This window comes from Cotesia typhae, unplaced genomic scaffold, assembly GCF_013202065.1.
Source record: "Cotesia typhae breed Kobodo isofemale line unplaced genomic scaffold, CoteBio_Ctyphae contig_4, whole genome shotgun sequence".
Lineage (NCBI taxonomy): Eukaryota > Metazoa > Arthropoda > Insecta > Hymenoptera > Braconidae > Cotesia > Cotesia typhae.
Window position 1 is genome coordinate 3016366 of NW_027423748.1, and position 20055 is coordinate 3036420.

The window sequence follows — 20055 nt, forward strand, 5'->3', positions numbered from 1 at the left end:
TCAGAACAGGATACACTATAATCTTATACACTCTCGAAATTAAATATCAAGATAAACTATAGTGTAAAATACACAATGATCTGAAAATTATCTATATACTCACACTCGTATTCGTATTATCTACAAATTTAAATATTAATTAGTAAACTTATTGTAGTATTTGAGTAATGCCGATACTATCTAAATTTTAGTCAAACCTTGAGTTAAACGAAAATTTTCTGAAAAATTTTTATTATACCCTCTTGTTAGAGTCATAAATTACATTCAACACATGTTATTACAATGCAAAAACTACATATAATGCAGTCGTACCTTCATACGAAATTTTAAGTAGGCATAATATAATAGTCTTTAAACATCTTGATAAGCTTAACTAACGATGGCTTAAAGGCACAAAAATAATGACAGAAAATTTTAACGAATACAATAGATTTCAAAGAAATATTGTACATAATAGTATACCGTTTAGTGTGTGAAAATTTTCCAAGTATTTCTAAAATGCTATAAAATATATAAGAGGTATCTATATTTTATATAATTTTAATCTGTAGACATTTCATTTTTGCTGTATTCAAAGTAAAAAGAAATTTACAGAGGCCATAAAAATAAAATATTTTATTTTTTGCGAGCAACATAAGGAGTACTCTCCAAGGAAGGAAAAAACCTTATTAAATAATTTTCATCTAAATTTTACTATTAGATACTCAAAAATATTTGGAAAATAGTTAATTCAAAATTTTTTTGAAATGTAAAAATTATCGTGAAAATGTTAATCTTAATAATAATTATATCTCGATAAGTCCTTGTAAAAAAAAGTTTTAATTACGAAAGAAGTGTAATTATTCTTCAATCGATTGTTAAAAAAAAATTTCAATCGCACTGAAAGTTATATTTATTTTATTTAACATTCATAATATATATTTTAATTAAATAAGAATTAGGTATTTACAAAAACAAATTGTGGAAGTCGAAATTATCTTGCAAGAAGTTCCGTAAGTTAAGAAAAATTTTCTTAACAAAAATATGTTTTAAACTTAAAAAAAAAAAAAAAACGATGACACTAAAAGTGATAGGCACTAGAAATTTTCATATTTTACAGCTCTTCAAAACTTGAGGTGTACATGTACACACTCCCTATCTTTAAGGACATTAGAAATTTTTTAAAACTTTTTTTTTGCTATTGATTTTTTATAAAAATTAAGAAAATTGACAATTTTCAGCTAAGTTCAGTATCATAAAAAAAAGAATTATTATTAATCAATTTGCACAAAAAAAACTTAATCTAAAATCGAGCGAAAATTTATTTTCACATATATTGTTATTATATTCAATATACAACTTGAAATAATAATAATTACTCCAAGTAAATTTTCATTTATCATGAAATTTCTTACACTATACATTCTAATCATTGTAAAAATATTTTATTCTACATTATATCATTATCAAAAGGTATTACATAGCTGTAAACAATGTAAATAGATTTACAAATATTAATGAAAAATTTTTAGTCTGTTGGGAATAAAAATTAATTAGTGAAAACAATAATGTTTGATGTTCCAAAAACATTTCATTTTAGATAAAAGAGTTTTTGTAAAAATTAAATAATAATTATATATTGTATGCCAGGAAATAACATTAATTACAATTTTCTATTTCAATTTTGTTGATGCAAATTTTCGAAGATTGAACTATTTATATATATAATATATGTCGGAGAATAAAGTACAGCGGAGAATTTTCTTACAAAGTGATGAGAACATTCTTTAGGATATTTGTATTTTTAGTAATTTTAAGAAATGTAGTGTTACTTTAAGATTTTGTAAAATAAGGTTTAACAAAATTGTTTTATTGCGGTAGGCTTAGGCCCAGGTAGGTACATGGTTGTCAAAGTAGTCGGGATCTCAGGGCGATAGGAGTCTCATAAAACTAATAAGGAAAAAAGAAAGATACAGCAGGCAGACTATTTGAGAATAGTTTTTGGAAACGGGAGTCTTGCTTTGAAATTGAGATTGAACGGACGTCCTGGTGACCGCGAATTCGTTATAGCCGGTCTCGGTTTATCGCAAGTTATTTTAGTAGATTTCATAAAAATCTAACTATTGTATTTGTCCTCATGACGCAACTTTTGAAAAATTTTGCTAGGTTCCGACCTAACTCGACGAGTTGAGTCAGAAAATACATATGGTTCAAAAGTTTATGTATGTACTTATATATATAACGCAGCTTGTCAGCACGATAGCGTCTAAAATTCTCAAAGGATCCTAATGAAACTCAATATACTTATTCTATGGACGATTACGAAGGTCGAGTTCAAATTTGAGCTAAATCCGTCAATTACTTTAGAAATTACAGCATTTTAAAATTTTGAAAATTCGAAAATTTCATATTTTTACTGCTTCTCCTTCAAATAACTTTTAAACGCGCCGAGATGTTCGATTTCTGTAAAGTGCATCTTAAAGCTGAGAAAATAAGCTTCAATTTACGGGTTTACATTTATTTCTAGACCAAAAAAAATCTATTCTAGAATTATTTTAATGAAATTTTACTCTTGCAGTCGTTTTGTCTGGGTTGATGGTTGTAATTCAATATTAAATAGAAACATTTTTATTAATAAATTAATGTGAATTTATTGAGTAGAATTCGAGCATCAATTAATTCACTCTATTGTTAAAACAAAAATAATAAAATTTTTGTCTATAAAAAGAATAAATCTGATATAAGACTATAGTAAAATTTATAATTTACAATATATATTTTATTTTTTCTTATATATACAACCCTACTATTAGTAGTTTTTTTTTTTCTGATCATTATGAAATCTACTTCTACTTCGGCTGCCGAATGCCCTTTTTTTAATATTGTTTCCGTTCTAAATTAAATTAATCTTATATCATATTTTGTGTACCACACGGAAAAAAATTTCTGGGAAAATTTACGATACAACTATTGTAAAGTTGCATTATACTTTCATTACTATTAATTGTCAAATATTTTAAAAGAAAATTTACTATTTATTCTTGAAATTTTACAACTTACGGTTGTAATTTTTTTTTCGGTTACTGTAAAGGTAGCTATTAGTCCAACCTCCTCTCTCTCTCCCTCCCTAAAATTTCTTTTAAAAAAACCGAATATCAATTTTTACAATAGTTGAATTGTAAAGTTCACAAACACATATTGTATAATTTGCTCTATAGTATTCGATTTTTTAAGTTTCTCGCTAGTATTGTTTGTTGGATAAAATTTACGGGAGTAAATCGTAAAAATTACTAAATGAAAAGTATAGTCCACCGCTCATATTTTATTTAATAAAAATTACGATAGTAAAATAGTAAAATTTTTTCAATTTTTTTTACGTGTACTGTGTTAATCATAAGTGATAATTAACAATTGTAAATCTTCTTATTATACGAGTTTATTTACTCATTCTTATCAATTGGTCTTGTTGTAATCGTGAATATTAATTACATATAATAATAAAAATGAGTAAATCACAAAACGCTGAATCTCCAACAAAAGTTCCTGCCTCTCCGATATATATATATATATATATATATATATATATATATATATATATATATATATATATATATATATATATATATAGGGTGATTCAGAATGACCTTCACAGCGGGAAACTGTAGATAGAGGAGACGATTCTATGAATAAAGTTCCTTAGTCGCTTTTCGATATTCTCAATAGTTTTTGAGTTATTCAAAATGTAAATTGACCAATCACAGACAAGCTCTAGAAATTAAAAAAAAAAATAAAAAAGAATAATAAATAAGTTAAGTAACACTGCCACAGCAGACTTCAAGTTAAATGATATTTACTTAATTTGAAAAGTTCGATTTCTCACAGAAAAAAAACAAAACATGCAATTACAACCTAGAACGTATTTGTATATATTTTTTTATCTTTTCCTTTTCACAGAAAACATTATTGATTTAAGATGATGCAATTATTAAAAATATAACTTCCGGAGAATTGACAAAATAAATTACGTATTTTTAAATACGTCTCGCTGGATATCTCGCTGGATCATATCTTTATATATATAATTCTTCTGTGAGTGTGTATGTCACTGAACTCCTCCTAGACGATTGGACCGATTTTGATGAAATTTTTTGTGTGAGTTCAAGGGGATTCGAGGATGGTTTAGATTCACAATTTGGTCCACTGAAAAATGTTTATTTAACTAATTTTTCGTTTATAAGTAGTTGTTCATTTTGGAATGTTTTACATTGGATCCGGTAGACTGCGCTACCATCGCAGCATCAAATATTAAATATTATTCTATTTTAATTTCAGTTTGTCCCAACAGTTGGTGCTGCGATCAAATTGAGAAAAATATTTGAAATTTTGTGTTATTATTGTGTTCGTTCAAGTCGTGTGCTAATTAAAATATTAACAACGAATAGAAATTGATGTTTAAGGAGTTTTGAAGTGTACTTGAGAAACGATAATAATTTTCATCAAAACAGTCCAGATTGTTACAGCTTATTGAATAATGTTTGAAATTTTCGCATTAACGACGTGTGTACAGGACAACGTCTGTCGGGTCTGCTAGTATATATATATATATATATATATATATATATATATATATATATATATATATAAAAACTTCCAAACCAATGTCATTTTTAAACCTTACTCGACTGAATAATTAATATAGTTTGTCGAAATTCTGTGTGAATTTTGACACAAGGGCCAATGCAATAGATAGATTTTATGAAATTCACCTAAAATTTAAAGAATAGTGTTTTATTAAACTTCCAGTAAACTTTCAAATTCGGAGAGCTCATAATGACACGAAAGTTATATCTTTGAGTTCTAAGAGCTTAAAAACGTAATGAATGCAATTATAAGCGCTTAAATGTGGAATTAGCGGGAAGTTGCAGGCCATCAAAATTATTATTATATAAATCAATTTCAGGCTTGAAACTTGAAAATATTCCGCTCCTTTTTTCTTGATGAAGAAAACCTTTTTGAAATTTTATACTTGCAAAACTTAAAGATCTATGTTAATAATTTTAATATATTTTTGTCTTAGGAACAATTTTTTATTTTGATAAAATATAAAAATATTTGTCCAAGATTTTTAATAAAAATACTTTGATATTACAATTTTTACAAATAAATTTTTAGTTTTTGCGCGTTTTCATTCAATAATTAAATTCGTTACAAATTTGTCTGCATATACATAAATGCAAATGCCTATACAGTTTGTGAAAAGAGTAAAACTGCAGATCTAACAAAGCATGACCAGCGTTTTCTGTAACAAGCAAAAATTTAATATCATGATTTTTAAAAGTGCAATTAAAGCCGTTAATAATACGCCAATTAAGCATCAATTGTAATCTTGATTTTCAGTACGTTGTATCTCATTTCGTTAAAGGTTTTGATTGGAATGTCCAGTGGATCTCTTGAAAAATATTATAAGTCGACTCATGCAAATGAGCAACGTTAATTTTTATTTTTTAAATTAAATTTTTATTTTTATTATTCGACTATAAGTGCAAATTTTTTTATAACACAATATTTCATTCTTATTAATATTCTAATTAATTTCAGTATATAAAGTATATTATACGTCAATTTTGCGACATCTTATGTTATTTCTTAATGAGGCAATTGCAATTATTAATTTCAAAAACCGATTTAATCCTAAACCAGAACATTGGCGTATACAGGTGTCAGTCTAGCCTCATTATTATTTATAATGAAAAAAGAAATTAAAAAAAAAAAAACTATAAATGAGGACGAATAAAAAAAGATAAAGAGTGCGATTACCGTTGAATAATAAAAGAAAAACAAAATCTTACCAGAACCAGTTTCAGGCCAAATGTACTTATATATAAAGCTTCGAGAAGTCCTCTCTTTCAGTCTGACTGTATACCTAGACGACAAGACTAAAGGATAAAAAATAAAGCATAAAAGAATAAATAATGGGGACGGACCACGAGTCTTTACAAAAACTCTAAAATGTGAGAATGTACACAAAGAGAGCATATTCGAAAATTCAAACCAGCTCGACAAAGATTACTATAGTAAAATCTCGCTAAAATCAACTTTACGGGGTTCAAATTCTTGTACGTTGAAATTATAGAACAAGAAAACAGTATGAGCGTGAGGGAAAGAGCAGCATAAAATAGGTGATCTTCATGATAGATTTTCTTAGAAATAACAGTGGACATAAAAATTAGTGAACGTTGATTTTAGGGAAGCTTCACTCTAAATGATATAACTATTGATGCGGTATTTGAAAGTGTACCAATGACTTATAAATGTTAACATACAATTTCATGATATGAGTTGTACAAAATTTTAAGTTTGAGATAAATATGGATATTATATCGATATTAAAAAAATTCCACAAGCGTTTTTTGATATTTTTGTAAGTAAATAGGCATTATCTCATCTCCTGATTTCCCCACTATCAACCCGAGAAAAAATGTTATAAGAAGACATTAAAATAGGATTTTAACTTTAAAAAATCCGTCGTTTCTGGTAATCCTACATTTTTAATTGTAATGTAGAATAAATAATTAAACTCTCAATAAATTCACAATAAAACCTAATAGAAATTGTATAGTAAAACTTGGATAGCCTTACTGCTTGGCGAAAAACGCAGATTGAAATTCTCAAAAAAGTAAATAAAAATTGATAAATTTTTATCATGTTAGCTAACCAATTTTGATCTTAAAAATTGAAATGTTCAAAAAAATTTATTTTTGGAATAACTTTTATCTTGCTATATTATACTGATCACTTCCAAAATCTAGTTAGCACTTAAATTAAGCTCAAAATCTATGTTGAATAAAACAAATTCTATCGATATTGCAAATAACCAATGGTTCCAGGGATGATCTACGGCTTTCCAGATATTTTTTTTATCTTTAAAGGGGAGTTCTACTCTCGAGAAAATATTATATAGTGATATAATTTATGCTAAATTAATATAATTGATGAAAAAAATTACATTTGTAGAAATTGAGTCTGCATCTTTTGTACTAACCCAAATCGTTAAGTAACGGACATCTATAGATTATGTTACGTAGCTTCAAACAAGAGATAACGATTATTAATATATACATTACATTCAATATATTAGAGCCTTTGTATACCACCACAAGACCGAACATTTGTTACAAATTTGTTTTGTACAATGCAGCATGAATTTGGATTGCTTTGCTTGATACTTAACTGAAAAAAAAAATAACGATTCAAGAAAAAAATTCTTGAAGTCAAAAAAATAATTTCGAAGAATTTAATAGTGTTGAATTAAGTAGAAAAATTCTTAAATCAAGTAAAATTTACTTAAACCAAGAAAAATTTCGTAGTTTAAGAAATTTTCTACTCAAATCAAGAATATGGAATTCTTCAAAGTTATTTTGTTAATTTAAGTAAATTTTTTTTCTGTGTTTATTCATAAGCATGGTACATTTCTTAAAAGTCGGTCCCAGCTATTGCAGAGCTTCGTGAATTTCTCTTTAACAAAAAAAAATTTTTGAAAAAACTTTCAGCTACACTAAATTTTAAGTGACCTAAATCATATCCATACTCTTTTACTTTTTTGTTTTGGCTCTTTTTTGTGTGCTGAAGAAACTCCAAGTTTTAAAGTTTGTTCATCGCATAACTAATTCTTCAGAATTAGCCCTTGACGGATTTACTATACTTAGTCGTACCGCTTAAATATTGTAGAAAGGCTCAAAATTTAAATATGGAAATGAACCTCTTACTGTGTTCATTAGAAAAACTGACCATATATCCGGTTTTAAATTTACTTGGTATTATATTTTCTATAATATACCTAGAGTCGTGTGAGATAAGTGTGCGCAACATCATTGTTTCAGATTACTGAAATGAATGAATTTGCGCACGTATACCTACTGCGAACCCTTGCTTCACATAATTCGAAATTTATTTTACATGAAGAAAAAAACGATAATAATTGCTGCATATATAATAAGTACTACTTAATCAAGTCAAAAATATTATTATTATATTAATTAAGTAAATTTTTCTTTATTAGATAATAATTTAACTAATACATGAAGATGATATTATACATATGTCTTGTAACATATTCGTAACAAAAAAAAAATGGCTTCGTCAACACCGAATCTAAAAATAAAAGAAGATAATTATTTTTACCAAATATAATACATCATTTAAGTTATAATTAGTATGGAGATTGACATATTCAAATTTAAAAAATTCGGAACTCTGGGATAACAATACTTTTCATCATAACACGCTTAGCGTACCCATTAATTAACCTACAATTTCAAGACTACTCTGATACTACTACACTGAGTTAAATAAAGCTATCAACAAAATTGAGTAATAGTTGTGAATGAACATAAGAATAAAAATTTATCTGTCAACGGTGCTCCAGAATATAACAGTTGTTCATAGTCTAAATATTTGAACTCATCATTTTCCTCCTCATCACTATCACTCTCCACTTCCCATCTTCACTGTCTTCATTTTCTTCATTCCTATTTAAAACTCCTTCATCAATTCCATCTTGATCACTTTCCTCTAGAATGTCGTGTATATCATGTATATCATCAGCTGCTTCATCCACATTTTCTGCACCTTCAACCTATAGTGAAAAAATTCTTTTAATTACCTTTTAGTTAATGTACTTGATGAAATTATAATTTTAATTATGTTTTAGAATTTGATTTATTTAAAAAAAAAAAAGTTTACTATTTATAATGATCAAATTTACAGCTTTATGTGTAATTAGCAATTACACAAATATCTAGAGATAGATATAACTTAATGGAGTATACGTCAGATTAGGGATGTACGATTCAAGATCAATCTTTACTAGAATCGATTTATTTATGTAGACAATTCGATTATTTTAATCGATTCGTTCCATGAAAACGATTCGAGAGATCGATTCTTTTGGTTGAAGATTGATTGACTGAAAACAAGATGGCGGAATGACCAAGGATTTTAAAATGTACACTTTATTCTAGTGTATAGTTTAAGGAATAAAATTTTTTCACGTTCAAATAAAAATCTTTTGATTATAATGTTTAGTTTTTATTAGTCATTTTTAATAATGATAAGCGATATTAATTTATAATTTCAAAATCGATGTAATCTATACTTTTGTTGATCGAAGCGTATTTCTTTGATGTCACTGGATAGTACCCCTTCTCGATGAGATTAAGAATAAACAATAAAGCGTAATTATTGTCATCTATATAATAAATTTAATTAGAATTATATCAATAAAATAGCTGAACATGAATTCATATTTACTTACGTTTAATGTTTAAGTAAGTTATGAAATCCAAATTTTCCACTTTGTAAGCAGCTTCTTCATCGATTTGAAAGTAAAAAATATATTTTCTTTCACCAGATTGATCTGTACAATATACAGGTCTTAAATTGTAACTTATACTTTAGAAAAATTAGCAAATAGATTTTATTGATTTACAATAATAATTATTTTAAATAAAGTCAAGTACTTACGCGAAACTGCAGAAACTTTTATTTCATCTTTTTGTGCCGCCATGTTTTACCACAGAAAACAAGGTTTGTTTTGTTTCTTATTACTCACCCGTCGCAAAAACATATTTTATTAATATATATTCCATAACTTAATTAACACATTCTTAATTATTTATTATTTAGTAATAATGACCATGCTCGTCGTTTTATGTGGGACCGGATTATGGACGGAAGAATCGAGACTCCTGATAATGGAGTTCATCGTATAGACATGAGTGAAAACGGTCTGGATTTGTATGTATTTTCTTTATAATTCATTAAATAGATATGAGATACATTAACTAATAAAAATCTAAATTATTTAATTATAACTATTTTTGATTTTAGTAAGTCAATTGACAGACTTACAGACACCGAAGATGACTCAAAAACAGACAAAGATAATTCTTCAGAAAATGAAGCGAACAAAGGTAATTAGTATTTACTAACTAAAATCACAATAACATGAGCAATAATTTAACAATAATAATTAATTTTCATAGAAAAGTTAAGCAGTAACGACGACATTTTATTAAACAATGATATTCAGGTACAAGAAGTTATTAAGTCAAGTTCTCAAAATCGACCTGAAATGGAATCTACCAAACCTAAGTCAAAAAATTCTAATTCTGGGTATTCATTCTATTTATTATTTATTATTTATTATTTTAAAAATCTTTTAGTGATTACTTGTTAATTTTTTCAATAGTTTAATGACTATAAAATTTTTTAGAAAAATAATTAAAAATACGAGGAAGAAAAAATCTTCTGTTTGGAGCTTTTTTATTAAAACTCCAAAAGAAGGAGAATGTAAATTATGCACAAAAAATGTTGCAGCTCCTGGTAACACGACTAATTTGAAAAATCATTTAAAAAGGTCACATTATGAAAGCCACTCTAGTGTCTTCGTTGATCTTCGCGTAAATGATCGTTTTGAGGTGATTTTTTTTTATTATTTTAATTTCAATATTATTGTTTTACTTTTATCGCAATTGAAATTAAGATAAAATAACTTTTCAGGATGGAGTTGAAATCAACAGCAATAAAAAAGATTTAAATACTCAATCAAAAACATTTAATTCAGAGCAGCAGAGAATTGATGTGAGTTTTAATCGAATGTTGTCATTTAAAAGTAAGTAATTAGAATTTTTATTTAGTTATAAGATGTTAATTTTATTTACAAATTTTAAATGAAATTAATAATGTCTTTACGTAGATGGCGGCAGTCAACATGAAAAAATCACAAATACATTAGTATTTATGATTGTGAAAGATGATTTACCGTACATGGCTACTGAGAAACAGGGCTTAAGAATGTTATTAACGACAATTTGTCCTCACTATCAAATTCCTAGTCGACGGAAAATAACTGAGTTGATTGAAGAAAAAGCTAAAGTTCTAACCATGTTATTAAAAAAAAAATTAGAAGCTATCGATTCTTTTTCGATGACTGCTGATGTTTGGACAGAGACAAAAACTTCGCGAAGTTTCCTAGGCTGTACAGTCCATTACGTAGAAGAAAACTCTTTAAAAACTTTAACTTTAGATATGATTGAATTGACTGATCGGCATACATCTAAGAATATTTCAAAACAATTTGAAAATATACTCGTAAAATGGAATATTCCAAAACATAAAATTACTGCAGTTGTAACTGACAATGGTGCAAACATGGTGAAAGCTGTAAATGATACTTTTGGAGTTCACAAAGGCTTAAGATGTTTTGCACATTCTCTGAATTTGGCTATGACTGATACTTTTGATAAATGTCAAGAACTAAAAGAAATCATTGACAAAGTTCACAATGTAGTTATTTTTTTCAAAAGTCCAATAGCAGCTGCTGAATTGAAAAAGGTACAAAACAGTGATGAAGTTTTAAGACTCATTCAAGATGTACCTACTCGGTGGAATTCAAAATTTTACATGCTTGAACGATTTTTACGAATGTTGGATTCAATAGTGACTGCGCTTGTGAAATCTGATAGAACAAATCTCTTATTATCAGCGTCTGATGTAACAATACTTCGTGAAGTAGTAGAGCTACTTCGACCGGCAGAAAATGTTACAAAAAGAGTAAGTGGCCAAAATTATGTGACTAGTAGTGAAATGTTATACCATTTACATTATTTATTCACAACATTATCAAAGTTACCTGTAACCACTGAAATTACCCAAAAAGTGAAACAAAAATTGGTGCAGTCTATAAATAATCGTTTCAAATCTATTGAAAATCATCCTTTGGTTGGTCCTGCTGCAATCCTCGATCCAAGAATGAAAAGAAAATTTTTTCCACCCGGAACATCGTACTCTGCCATCCGAAAAAAAATAAATGACCTCTTGTCCGGAACTGAAAAATCGACACCTACTAACCAACTTAAAACTCCAATTAATAAAAACAGTATTGACAATGATTTTTTCAACTATCATCGTCAATTAGTGAGACAAGACCAAGAATTACACGAATACTCAACTGTTGAAGAAGGGAACATTGATCTAAAAAAATTTTTGGATCAAGCTATCATTGAAATTGAAAATGATCCAATTGACTATTGGTTCCAAAAAAAAAATGAAGCTCCTCGGTTATCGAAACTAGGAATAAAATATTTATCTATACCAGCTACTTCTGTTCCATCGGAAAGACTGTTTTCTTCTGCTGGTCAAATAGCTTCAGCGATTCGAAATCGGATTAGTGCTCCTCATTTACAACAATTACTGTGTTTGAAATCAATTAACATTGAAGATTGGAAGCTTGATTAAAAAAGATTTAAACTATAATTATTTAATTATTTAACTGTTTAAACTATAATTATTTATTAAGTAATTAACATAATCATTTTACTGTTTAACTTGTCATTATTTTACTGTTTAACTTGTCATTATTTAATTAATTAAATTAAATAATGGTTTTAATTTAAAAATAAAAAATTATATCTTAATTTAATAATATATACCTTCGTTAATTTTACAATTAAATTTTTTAAGAATCGATTTTTTTACTATCGATTTTCTCTAGAATCGATTCTTTATTGAAATTTCAATTCGATTTTTGAAAATCGATCTTTTTTGCGATATCGTACATCCCTACGTCAGATCACATAACTTCAATAATCGTTCATTGGCTTGCATTGAATAGTAGTAGTAGTAGTAGTAGTAGTAGTAGTAGTATTCTTTAGGCTCTGGGCATTTTCCCATTCGGCCGCTGTACTTGATCGTTTTGGAGTTGTGTAGTAGGGGAGCTGTGTTGGTTAAGAACTTGCCTTAAACCTAGGCGGCGCTGGAGCGAACCTTAAAGAACCGAAAGATATCATCATGAAAATGTGAAAAATCTTTCGGCTTGCTGGAGATCGAACCCGCGCCTTGCCACTTGAGTTTTACGAACGGACCAACGCATTGAACCGCTCGGCCAACATCGAGGGCGGCTTGCATTGAGAGTATATTTATGATACTGAATTTAGCTGACAGCTGTCAATTTTTTTAATTTTTATGAAATGTATATTACAAAAAAATGTTTTAAAAAATTTTCACGAATAATTTTTTATAATTTTCACATGTAAAATTTTTTAATGAAATTTTTTTTTTTATAATAATTTAATTTCTATAAAATTATAAAAAAATTTCTAATATCAGTTAACTTTAGTGTCATGTATATTTTCTTATTTAATGCATGTAATTTTTCGTTATTTTATTGGTAATTAACAATAAATATTAATATATATTAATTTTACCTCACAAGCATTGACTTGTTTATTTAACCTGGTATTGTTTACATCGTTGCCATTGATTACATGATCTACATTAACAATAAAGTTGTCCAATTGTCCATTTAACCTGTTTTAAAAATAAAACAAACCTCAAAAATAAAAAGATAGCAATTTCAAAATCAATCATAGTGTCGTGGACTTATTACAAACTTTGAAACATAAGTTATACGTAAATACTTGATGATAAAATTCCGAGTTATGCTGGGCTTGAACTCGGATCGTTTTGCGTCGAAGTCTGGAACGTTGCTCACTTGTCCAAAAAACGGTTCATGTCACGTAGTAACTAACTTATGTGTTAAGCCTTACATGACGAAAAATGTTTATTTTATAATTTTTTCTGAGATCAAATGAATTTTAAGAGCTGGAATTGAAAGAGCTCAAAAATCAACCAATAGGTAGATTTTCAAGCCAGAAAAAATCGGAATGACCTGCCGGTCAACCGTTTTTCAGATTTTTAATTTCAATAAGTAAATCATATTCTTTAACATGCAGGAATTTTGATGCTTTCTTGAATAATGTTCGGTAATGAATCCATATTATTTTCTACTAATTTTTAATCTGTCACTATGTTTTAAACTTCGACAGACTTGAAATTTTTTTTTTCATGTAGTGTAAAAATCTGTAAAAATTTGGCCCTGCTAGCCAGATATGACTTCCTGTTAAATTCAAGATTGTAACATATCTAATTGGTTCGGTAAGTTTTAAGTTACCATTGAGGTTACATTTACAATTACTTTGTAAAATAGAAATGTCAAATATTTTACCTTATATTCAATTGAATATTTTTTTCCTGGGTTCTTGTAGTTAGGAAGTCTATATGGTGTTTTATGTAGTTACCAAAGTAGACAAGTATTTAAAAGAAATCCAGACACTACCCAAACATTTAAAATTTCAAGCTCAATCAATCATAGAGTTTACTGCTGTCAAGAAACATACCTCTTCAAAAGTCCCTTGCTGATAACTTATACGTTTTGAATACTGTTGTGCAGCATCTTATATAGGTATAAAAAACTAAGCTAAGAAAATCTGGAAAACATTTGACCCTTCAGCCCATACCTGGAGTTTTCCGCTCTTTTTGAATTTACAACACTCCAAAGTCTGCCTATTATGTACTGAGTTGATGAGTTGTTGATGCTCAAAAAATACGTTTTTGATATATTTTCTTTACTATACAGAAAGGCATCATTCTTGAGTATAAAATGAAATTTTCTTGAATCAAGAAAATATATATGGACAATAATATCTCAGGTTGAATCAAATTTTTTTAAGCAAAAAAAAGTTTGTTGATTTAAGAAAAACTTTAGTAGAGTCAAGACTATATTGATCTATCGCGTTAATTTTTTTTAATCGTATATAATTGTATATAATTATATGTTAATCATATATAATTGTATATAATTTTTTTTACTCCAGTAGGTATTTTGTGATCACTTATAGAACTTGATGATTACTTATGTATAGAACTTTTGTGATTACTTAAATAGAACATTCTCGTTTTTTAACTTCCCGTTAAAAATCTCAGATTTTCAAAAATCGGAAAGTTATTGTTTTCACCCCGTTTTGCAAAAATCTACCCCCGCGATGCAGTAACTGTGTGTGTGTGTGTGTGTGTGTGTGTGTGTGTGTGTGTGTGTGTGTGTGTGTGTGTGTGTGTGTGTGTGTGTGTGTGTGTGTGTGTGTGTGTGTGTGTGTGTGTGTGTGTGTGTGTGTGTGTGTGTGTGTGTGTGTGTGTGTGTGAGACTATGTAACTCGTTTATAACTTTTGAACGACTGCACCGATCGGAAAGAACTAAACGGTGTTCTAAAGAGTTCCCTCGAACTTAGACTTCCTGAGAATTTGAGCTGATTCGGACCGAGAGATTTTAAGAAATCTTAAAAAATCTCAAAAAAAATAAGAAAAAAATCATTTTTGAAAGTGGTTTTTTTGAAATATCTTTTGAACGGCTCTATCGATCAACTTCAAAAACTAATCCGCCCTTAAGCTTGAAAAACCATGCCAATCGTCGCTAATCCGGTCAAAATCGGTTGATTCGTTCGAGAGATATCGTGAACGAAAGAAAATCGAAAAAAGTGTTTTTTTGACATAACTTCGTTATTTTTTCTCGGATTGTTTTTGATGATATAAAATAATTTTAGAGCTTAAAAATTCGCGTCGATCGCTGCCAAAAACGTAGGAATCGGTTGATTAGTTCGAAAGATATCGTCAATCAAAGATTTTAAAACAAGTGTTTTTTTAAAATCACTCCGACATTTTTTGGAATAACTTTTAAACGGCTGCACAAATCGATTTCCAAAACTAATCAGCTATTAGCATGAAAAAATAACGTCGATCGCCGTCAAACCGGTCAAAATTGGTCAATTCGTTCGAGAAATATTATGAACAAAAAAAACCAAAAAAAGTGTTTTTTTGGAATTACTCCAAATTTCCTAGTTTTATCAATTCAAACTTGAAGATTCATCATGAAACTAAAAAAATTGCGTCAAATTCTGCCAACCGCAAGAAAATCGGTTGATTTATTGAAAAGTTAGTGCGGTTTGAAAATTTAAAGAATATTGTTCTATGATACTTCTATCAGACTTTTAAGTTCGAAGAGCTCAAAATAACACATAAATTGTATTTTTGAGCTCGAAGAGCTCAAAAACATCAGTAGTGCAGTTTTATGCACCTAGGAATGGAATTAGTGGGAAGTTGCACGGATGGCCTTCAGGGTCTACCGTATTCCTAATTTTTTTATCTAAGAGTCTGTTACTCCAATGATCAATAATGTTTTAATCTATAAGATTTTGCGTAAGAAATAATATAAACTGTATTAACTTATAAAAAAATTAAATTTCACAAAAATTAATAGTTTCGTCAAGATTAAAAATTGTTATCCAGACCCTCAGCAATATATAGTTCCATGTATAATACTAAATAAATAATTCCATCAAAATTTTATCTCCTAATTCTAATTCTAGTTCTATTATTTTCTTAATTTAAAATAACCATAAATTCTAAAGTAACAGAGCACCTTTAAAATTTCGTAGAATCATTTTTGTGATTTTATGGATACATAGATAATTTTATAAATCTACATTTAGATATCATTATTATATATACACTGACAGAAGGATTTGTTTACATTTAATAAGCTTTATTAATTGTTAACAAATATTGCTAACAAACATCAGTACTCAATCTAAATTTTGAAAGAAAAAATATTATGATTTTCGAAAAGATTAAAAATAATTTAGGATCAGATTCTCATATTAAATTAGAACTCATTAGTGAGTTTAATTTGAATTAAAATGAAATTATTGATTGAAAAAATCATTGTCGTGAGTTGGGCCCGAACTTGCACTCTTTAGGTTCTCAGTCGTTGATGTTACCGCTGGTCCAAGCAGGAATGCTGATGAAAAAAGTCCCTATCTTGTATAGATCAACTTAACCGGTTGACTGAGACATTATTCATGTTATGCTCAAGCTTTAAGAAAATGTGTTTTTTTTTTTTTTTTATTTATGCACTTTACTGACGTGACAATACAATTTTTGTATAAATTAAATAAAAAATTTTAAAATAAAAAAAAACTCTTGCTCCAAAAATTTTTGTTCTTGATAGAAGTAAATTTTCTTGCCTTGAGAAAATTTTTCTCTTTCTCCAAAAATTAAATATCTCGAAAGAAGTAAATTTTCATTTATATTTTTATTGACTAACATGTGAAATGGGAAGATTAAATAATATTGAATCATTTTTTTCCATTCAATATGTGCAATTCCTCATTAAAATAGTATAAAAAGGGTATCAAATATTCAAGAGAAAAATTTTCTCAAGGTGAGAAAATTTTTTTCTTAGCTGAACTAGGTGGCACTATTTCCCTAAAGTATCTAAAAATCTTGATCAAATATAAACATTTATTGTATCAAGTATTTATGATAATTTAAATTAAAAAAAAATTACTTCCACCAAAAACAGAATTTCAAGAAAAATTTTTACTTCGGCCAAGACAACTTCGGTCTTCCTTCGGGCACCCAAAAATTTACTTGAGCCAAGAATTTTGTTCTTCAGTCAAGAAATCTTTCTTTCTGTGTATTTAAAAATCTCAATCGGAAAACTCAACCTGTGATTTCAATCAATGTAAACTAATGTTACCAATTCATTGCTAAATAATATATCTCTGTATTTTTTCTTATACGTAGGTTTAAAATCTCGGAGTGCAATAAAAGAAATTAATATAAAATGGCTATCAAATATTTAAGAGAAAAATTTTCTCAAAGTGAGAAAATTTTTTTCTCAGCTGAAGTAAATGGTGCTGCTTCCCTAAATTATCTAAAAATCTTGATCAAATATAAAAATTTATTGTATTAAGTAGTTATGATAATTTAAATTAAGAAAAAATGACTTCCACCAAGAATAGAATTTCAAGAAAAATTTTTCTTTCGGCCAATACAACTTCGGTCTTCCTTCAGGCACCCGAAAATATTCTTGAGTCAAGAATTTTGTTCTCCAGTCAAGAAATTTTTCTTTCTGAGTAAGAAAAAAATTTTCTCACCTTGAGAAAGTTTTTCTCTTGCATATATTTGATACCGATTTTATATTGTTTTAGTGTGAAATTATATATTTTGAATGAAAAAAAATGATTTATTCGATCTTCCCATTTGACATGTTGATCAATAAAAATATTAATGAAAATTTACTTCTATTGAGATATTTAATTTTTTGGAGCAAGAGAGAAATTTTCTCAATACAAGAAAATTTACTTCTACCAAAAACTAAATGTTTTGGAGCATGAGGCTGAATTTTCTCAAAACAAGAAGATTTTCTTGATTTAAATAAATTTTCTTGGATCAAGATACGTATTTCTTGAAGCAATAAAATTAATTTTATTGGAATAATAAATAAGTGAGATTTCTTGTATCAAAAAAAAAATTTTTTTTCGCTCAAGAAAATAATTACGAAGAAATATATTTTCTTGGCTCAAATGAACGTTTCTTTCTGTGCAGTACTTGATTTTAATCTCGAATTGATCCCAAATTCATCTTGAATAACTCCGCTAAAAAAACTCCGAATTCACTCCGTACGCGAATTGTTTAGTTACTTTACTCCAAAACTCAGAGAATTAAATTTTAATTTGTACTAAAATTTACTCCGAATTCATCCCGACTTTTTACAATGTATTTTTAATCTCGTAAAATTAAATTTTTTAAAATACAAAGCTTTGTAAAATTTGATAAAGCTTAACTAAATTTTGTAGGTTTTGTTTAACAATGGTGAATGAATTTTTTTTTTAATTCGTTTCTATACTTAACGGCTAATTTTTATTTTTATTTCTAATGAATTTACATACATTGTATGCTAACAATATGAGCTCACACATCTTTGGGTTATTGATTTTTTATATAAATAAACGATTGACTAAATTTAAAAATCATTATTCATGTATCTACTCTCAGATTGGTTTATCCCAATTGGGAGCCCAGTTAAGAAAACCCATCGATGCTACATTTACATTACGTTGGCAAAATCCTCTTCGGTCCTACACAGATCCCACTTGAGAAAACTTTAGCAATTTTATTTTTATTTTTCGTTGGGTTATCCGTGTTAGATAGGTCCCACACAGAACCCTATGGGGAAAAACAATAAAAATGTTTAATTTTATGTTGGGATTTCCCATTTAAGTCCCACACCGGGCCCTATCGGAAAAAACTGAATAAAAATTTTCATATTTACGTTGGGATTGCCCAATTAGGGGCTAATGAGGCCCTTTTAGGGATTTCCCAATTACGTGTGCCTCTTCAGGACCTAATCAGGTTCAGATATACCCTGGATTATCCCAAAGTAATTTCTAGTCGGGATGATAGATTTTTTAGATGTTATCGTCAAAATTGTTACCACATTTCTTTTTATCTCTTTTTTATCACTATACATTAAAGTACTTTTTTCTCCTATTTACATATTCTGAATTTACTATCCATCATTTATCCCCCCAAACAAGGCCACGATAGGAATACAAATTCCGTAATCTATATATATATAAGAGATTTCCACCTATATATTGACTCATCACGATATCTCTGGAACCATAAGGCGTAGCGACTTGAAATTTGGTAGGATTATTCCTTTCGCCGAGCAGAGGTCAGCTAAGAACGGATTTTACGAAATTCCACCCACAAGGAGGGTTGCGGGGGCGTTAACAATGGAAAATATCCATTTTTAACCTATAGCTGCTATCGACTTCAAATTTAGTAGGAATCTCCTATATGTGATGTAGAAATGATCTAAGAGCGAATTTTATGACAATCCACTCCCAATATGGATTGCGGGGGTGGACGTCAACAATAAAAATTAAAAATTTTTGACTTCTAGCTCCTACAGACTTTTAATTTTGTATGAATTTTGTGTAAGTAATGTAAAAATAATTTATGAACGAATTCTACGATATCCCACTCCACAGAGGAATGTGGGGGTGGATCTTAACAATGAAAATTTTAAATTTTTTAGCTGTAGCTTCTAAAGGCTAAGAATCTGGTAAGAATCTGTTCTATGGGATGTAGAAATGATCTAAGATCGTATTTTATGACAATCTACTCCCAATATGGATTGCGGGGGTGGACGTTAACAATGAAAATTAAAAATTTTCGACTTCTAGCTACTACAGACTCCTAATTTTGTATGAATTTTGTGTAAGTGATGTAAAAATAATTTATGAATGAATTTTACGATATCCCTTCCGACAGGGGGTTGCGGGGGTGGGTGTTAACAATTGAATTTTTAAATTTCCGAGCTGTAGCTCCTAT

The 20055-nt window shown here is 28.2% G+C and overlaps 1 protein-coding gene across 1 annotated transcript; it reads left to right on the plus strand.

Annotated features, from left to right (window-relative positions):
* Positions 1–9673: 9673 nt before the first annotated feature.
* Positions 9674–18813, plus strand: LOC141527606 (E3 SUMO-protein ligase ZBED1-like). The gene is made up of 7 exons (XM_074243174.1): positions 9674–9774; positions 9868–9950; positions 10023–10152; positions 10253–10457; positions 10540–10651; positions 10736–11592; positions 18712–18813. Exons 1-7 carry the CDS (start codon positions 9689–9691, stop codon positions 18811–18813), a joined length of 1575 nt encoding a protein of 524 aa, XP_074099275.1. The 5' UTR covers positions 9674–9688.
* Positions 18814–20055: the final 1242 nt, after the last annotated feature.

Coding starts and splice junctions, on each gene's coding strand:
- LOC141527606 (XM_074243174.1), top strand. CDS start 9,689: ATGTGGGACCGGATTATGGACGGAAGAATCGAGACTCCTGATAATGGA. Junction 10,458..10,539: donor GCGTAAATGATCGTTTTGAG/GTGATTTTTTTT, acceptor ATAACTTTTCAG/GATGGAGTTGAAATCAACAG. Junction 11,593..18,711: donor CAGAAAATGTTACAAAAAGA/GTAAGTGGCCAA, acceptor ATCTACTCTCAG/ATTGGTTTATCCCAATTGGG.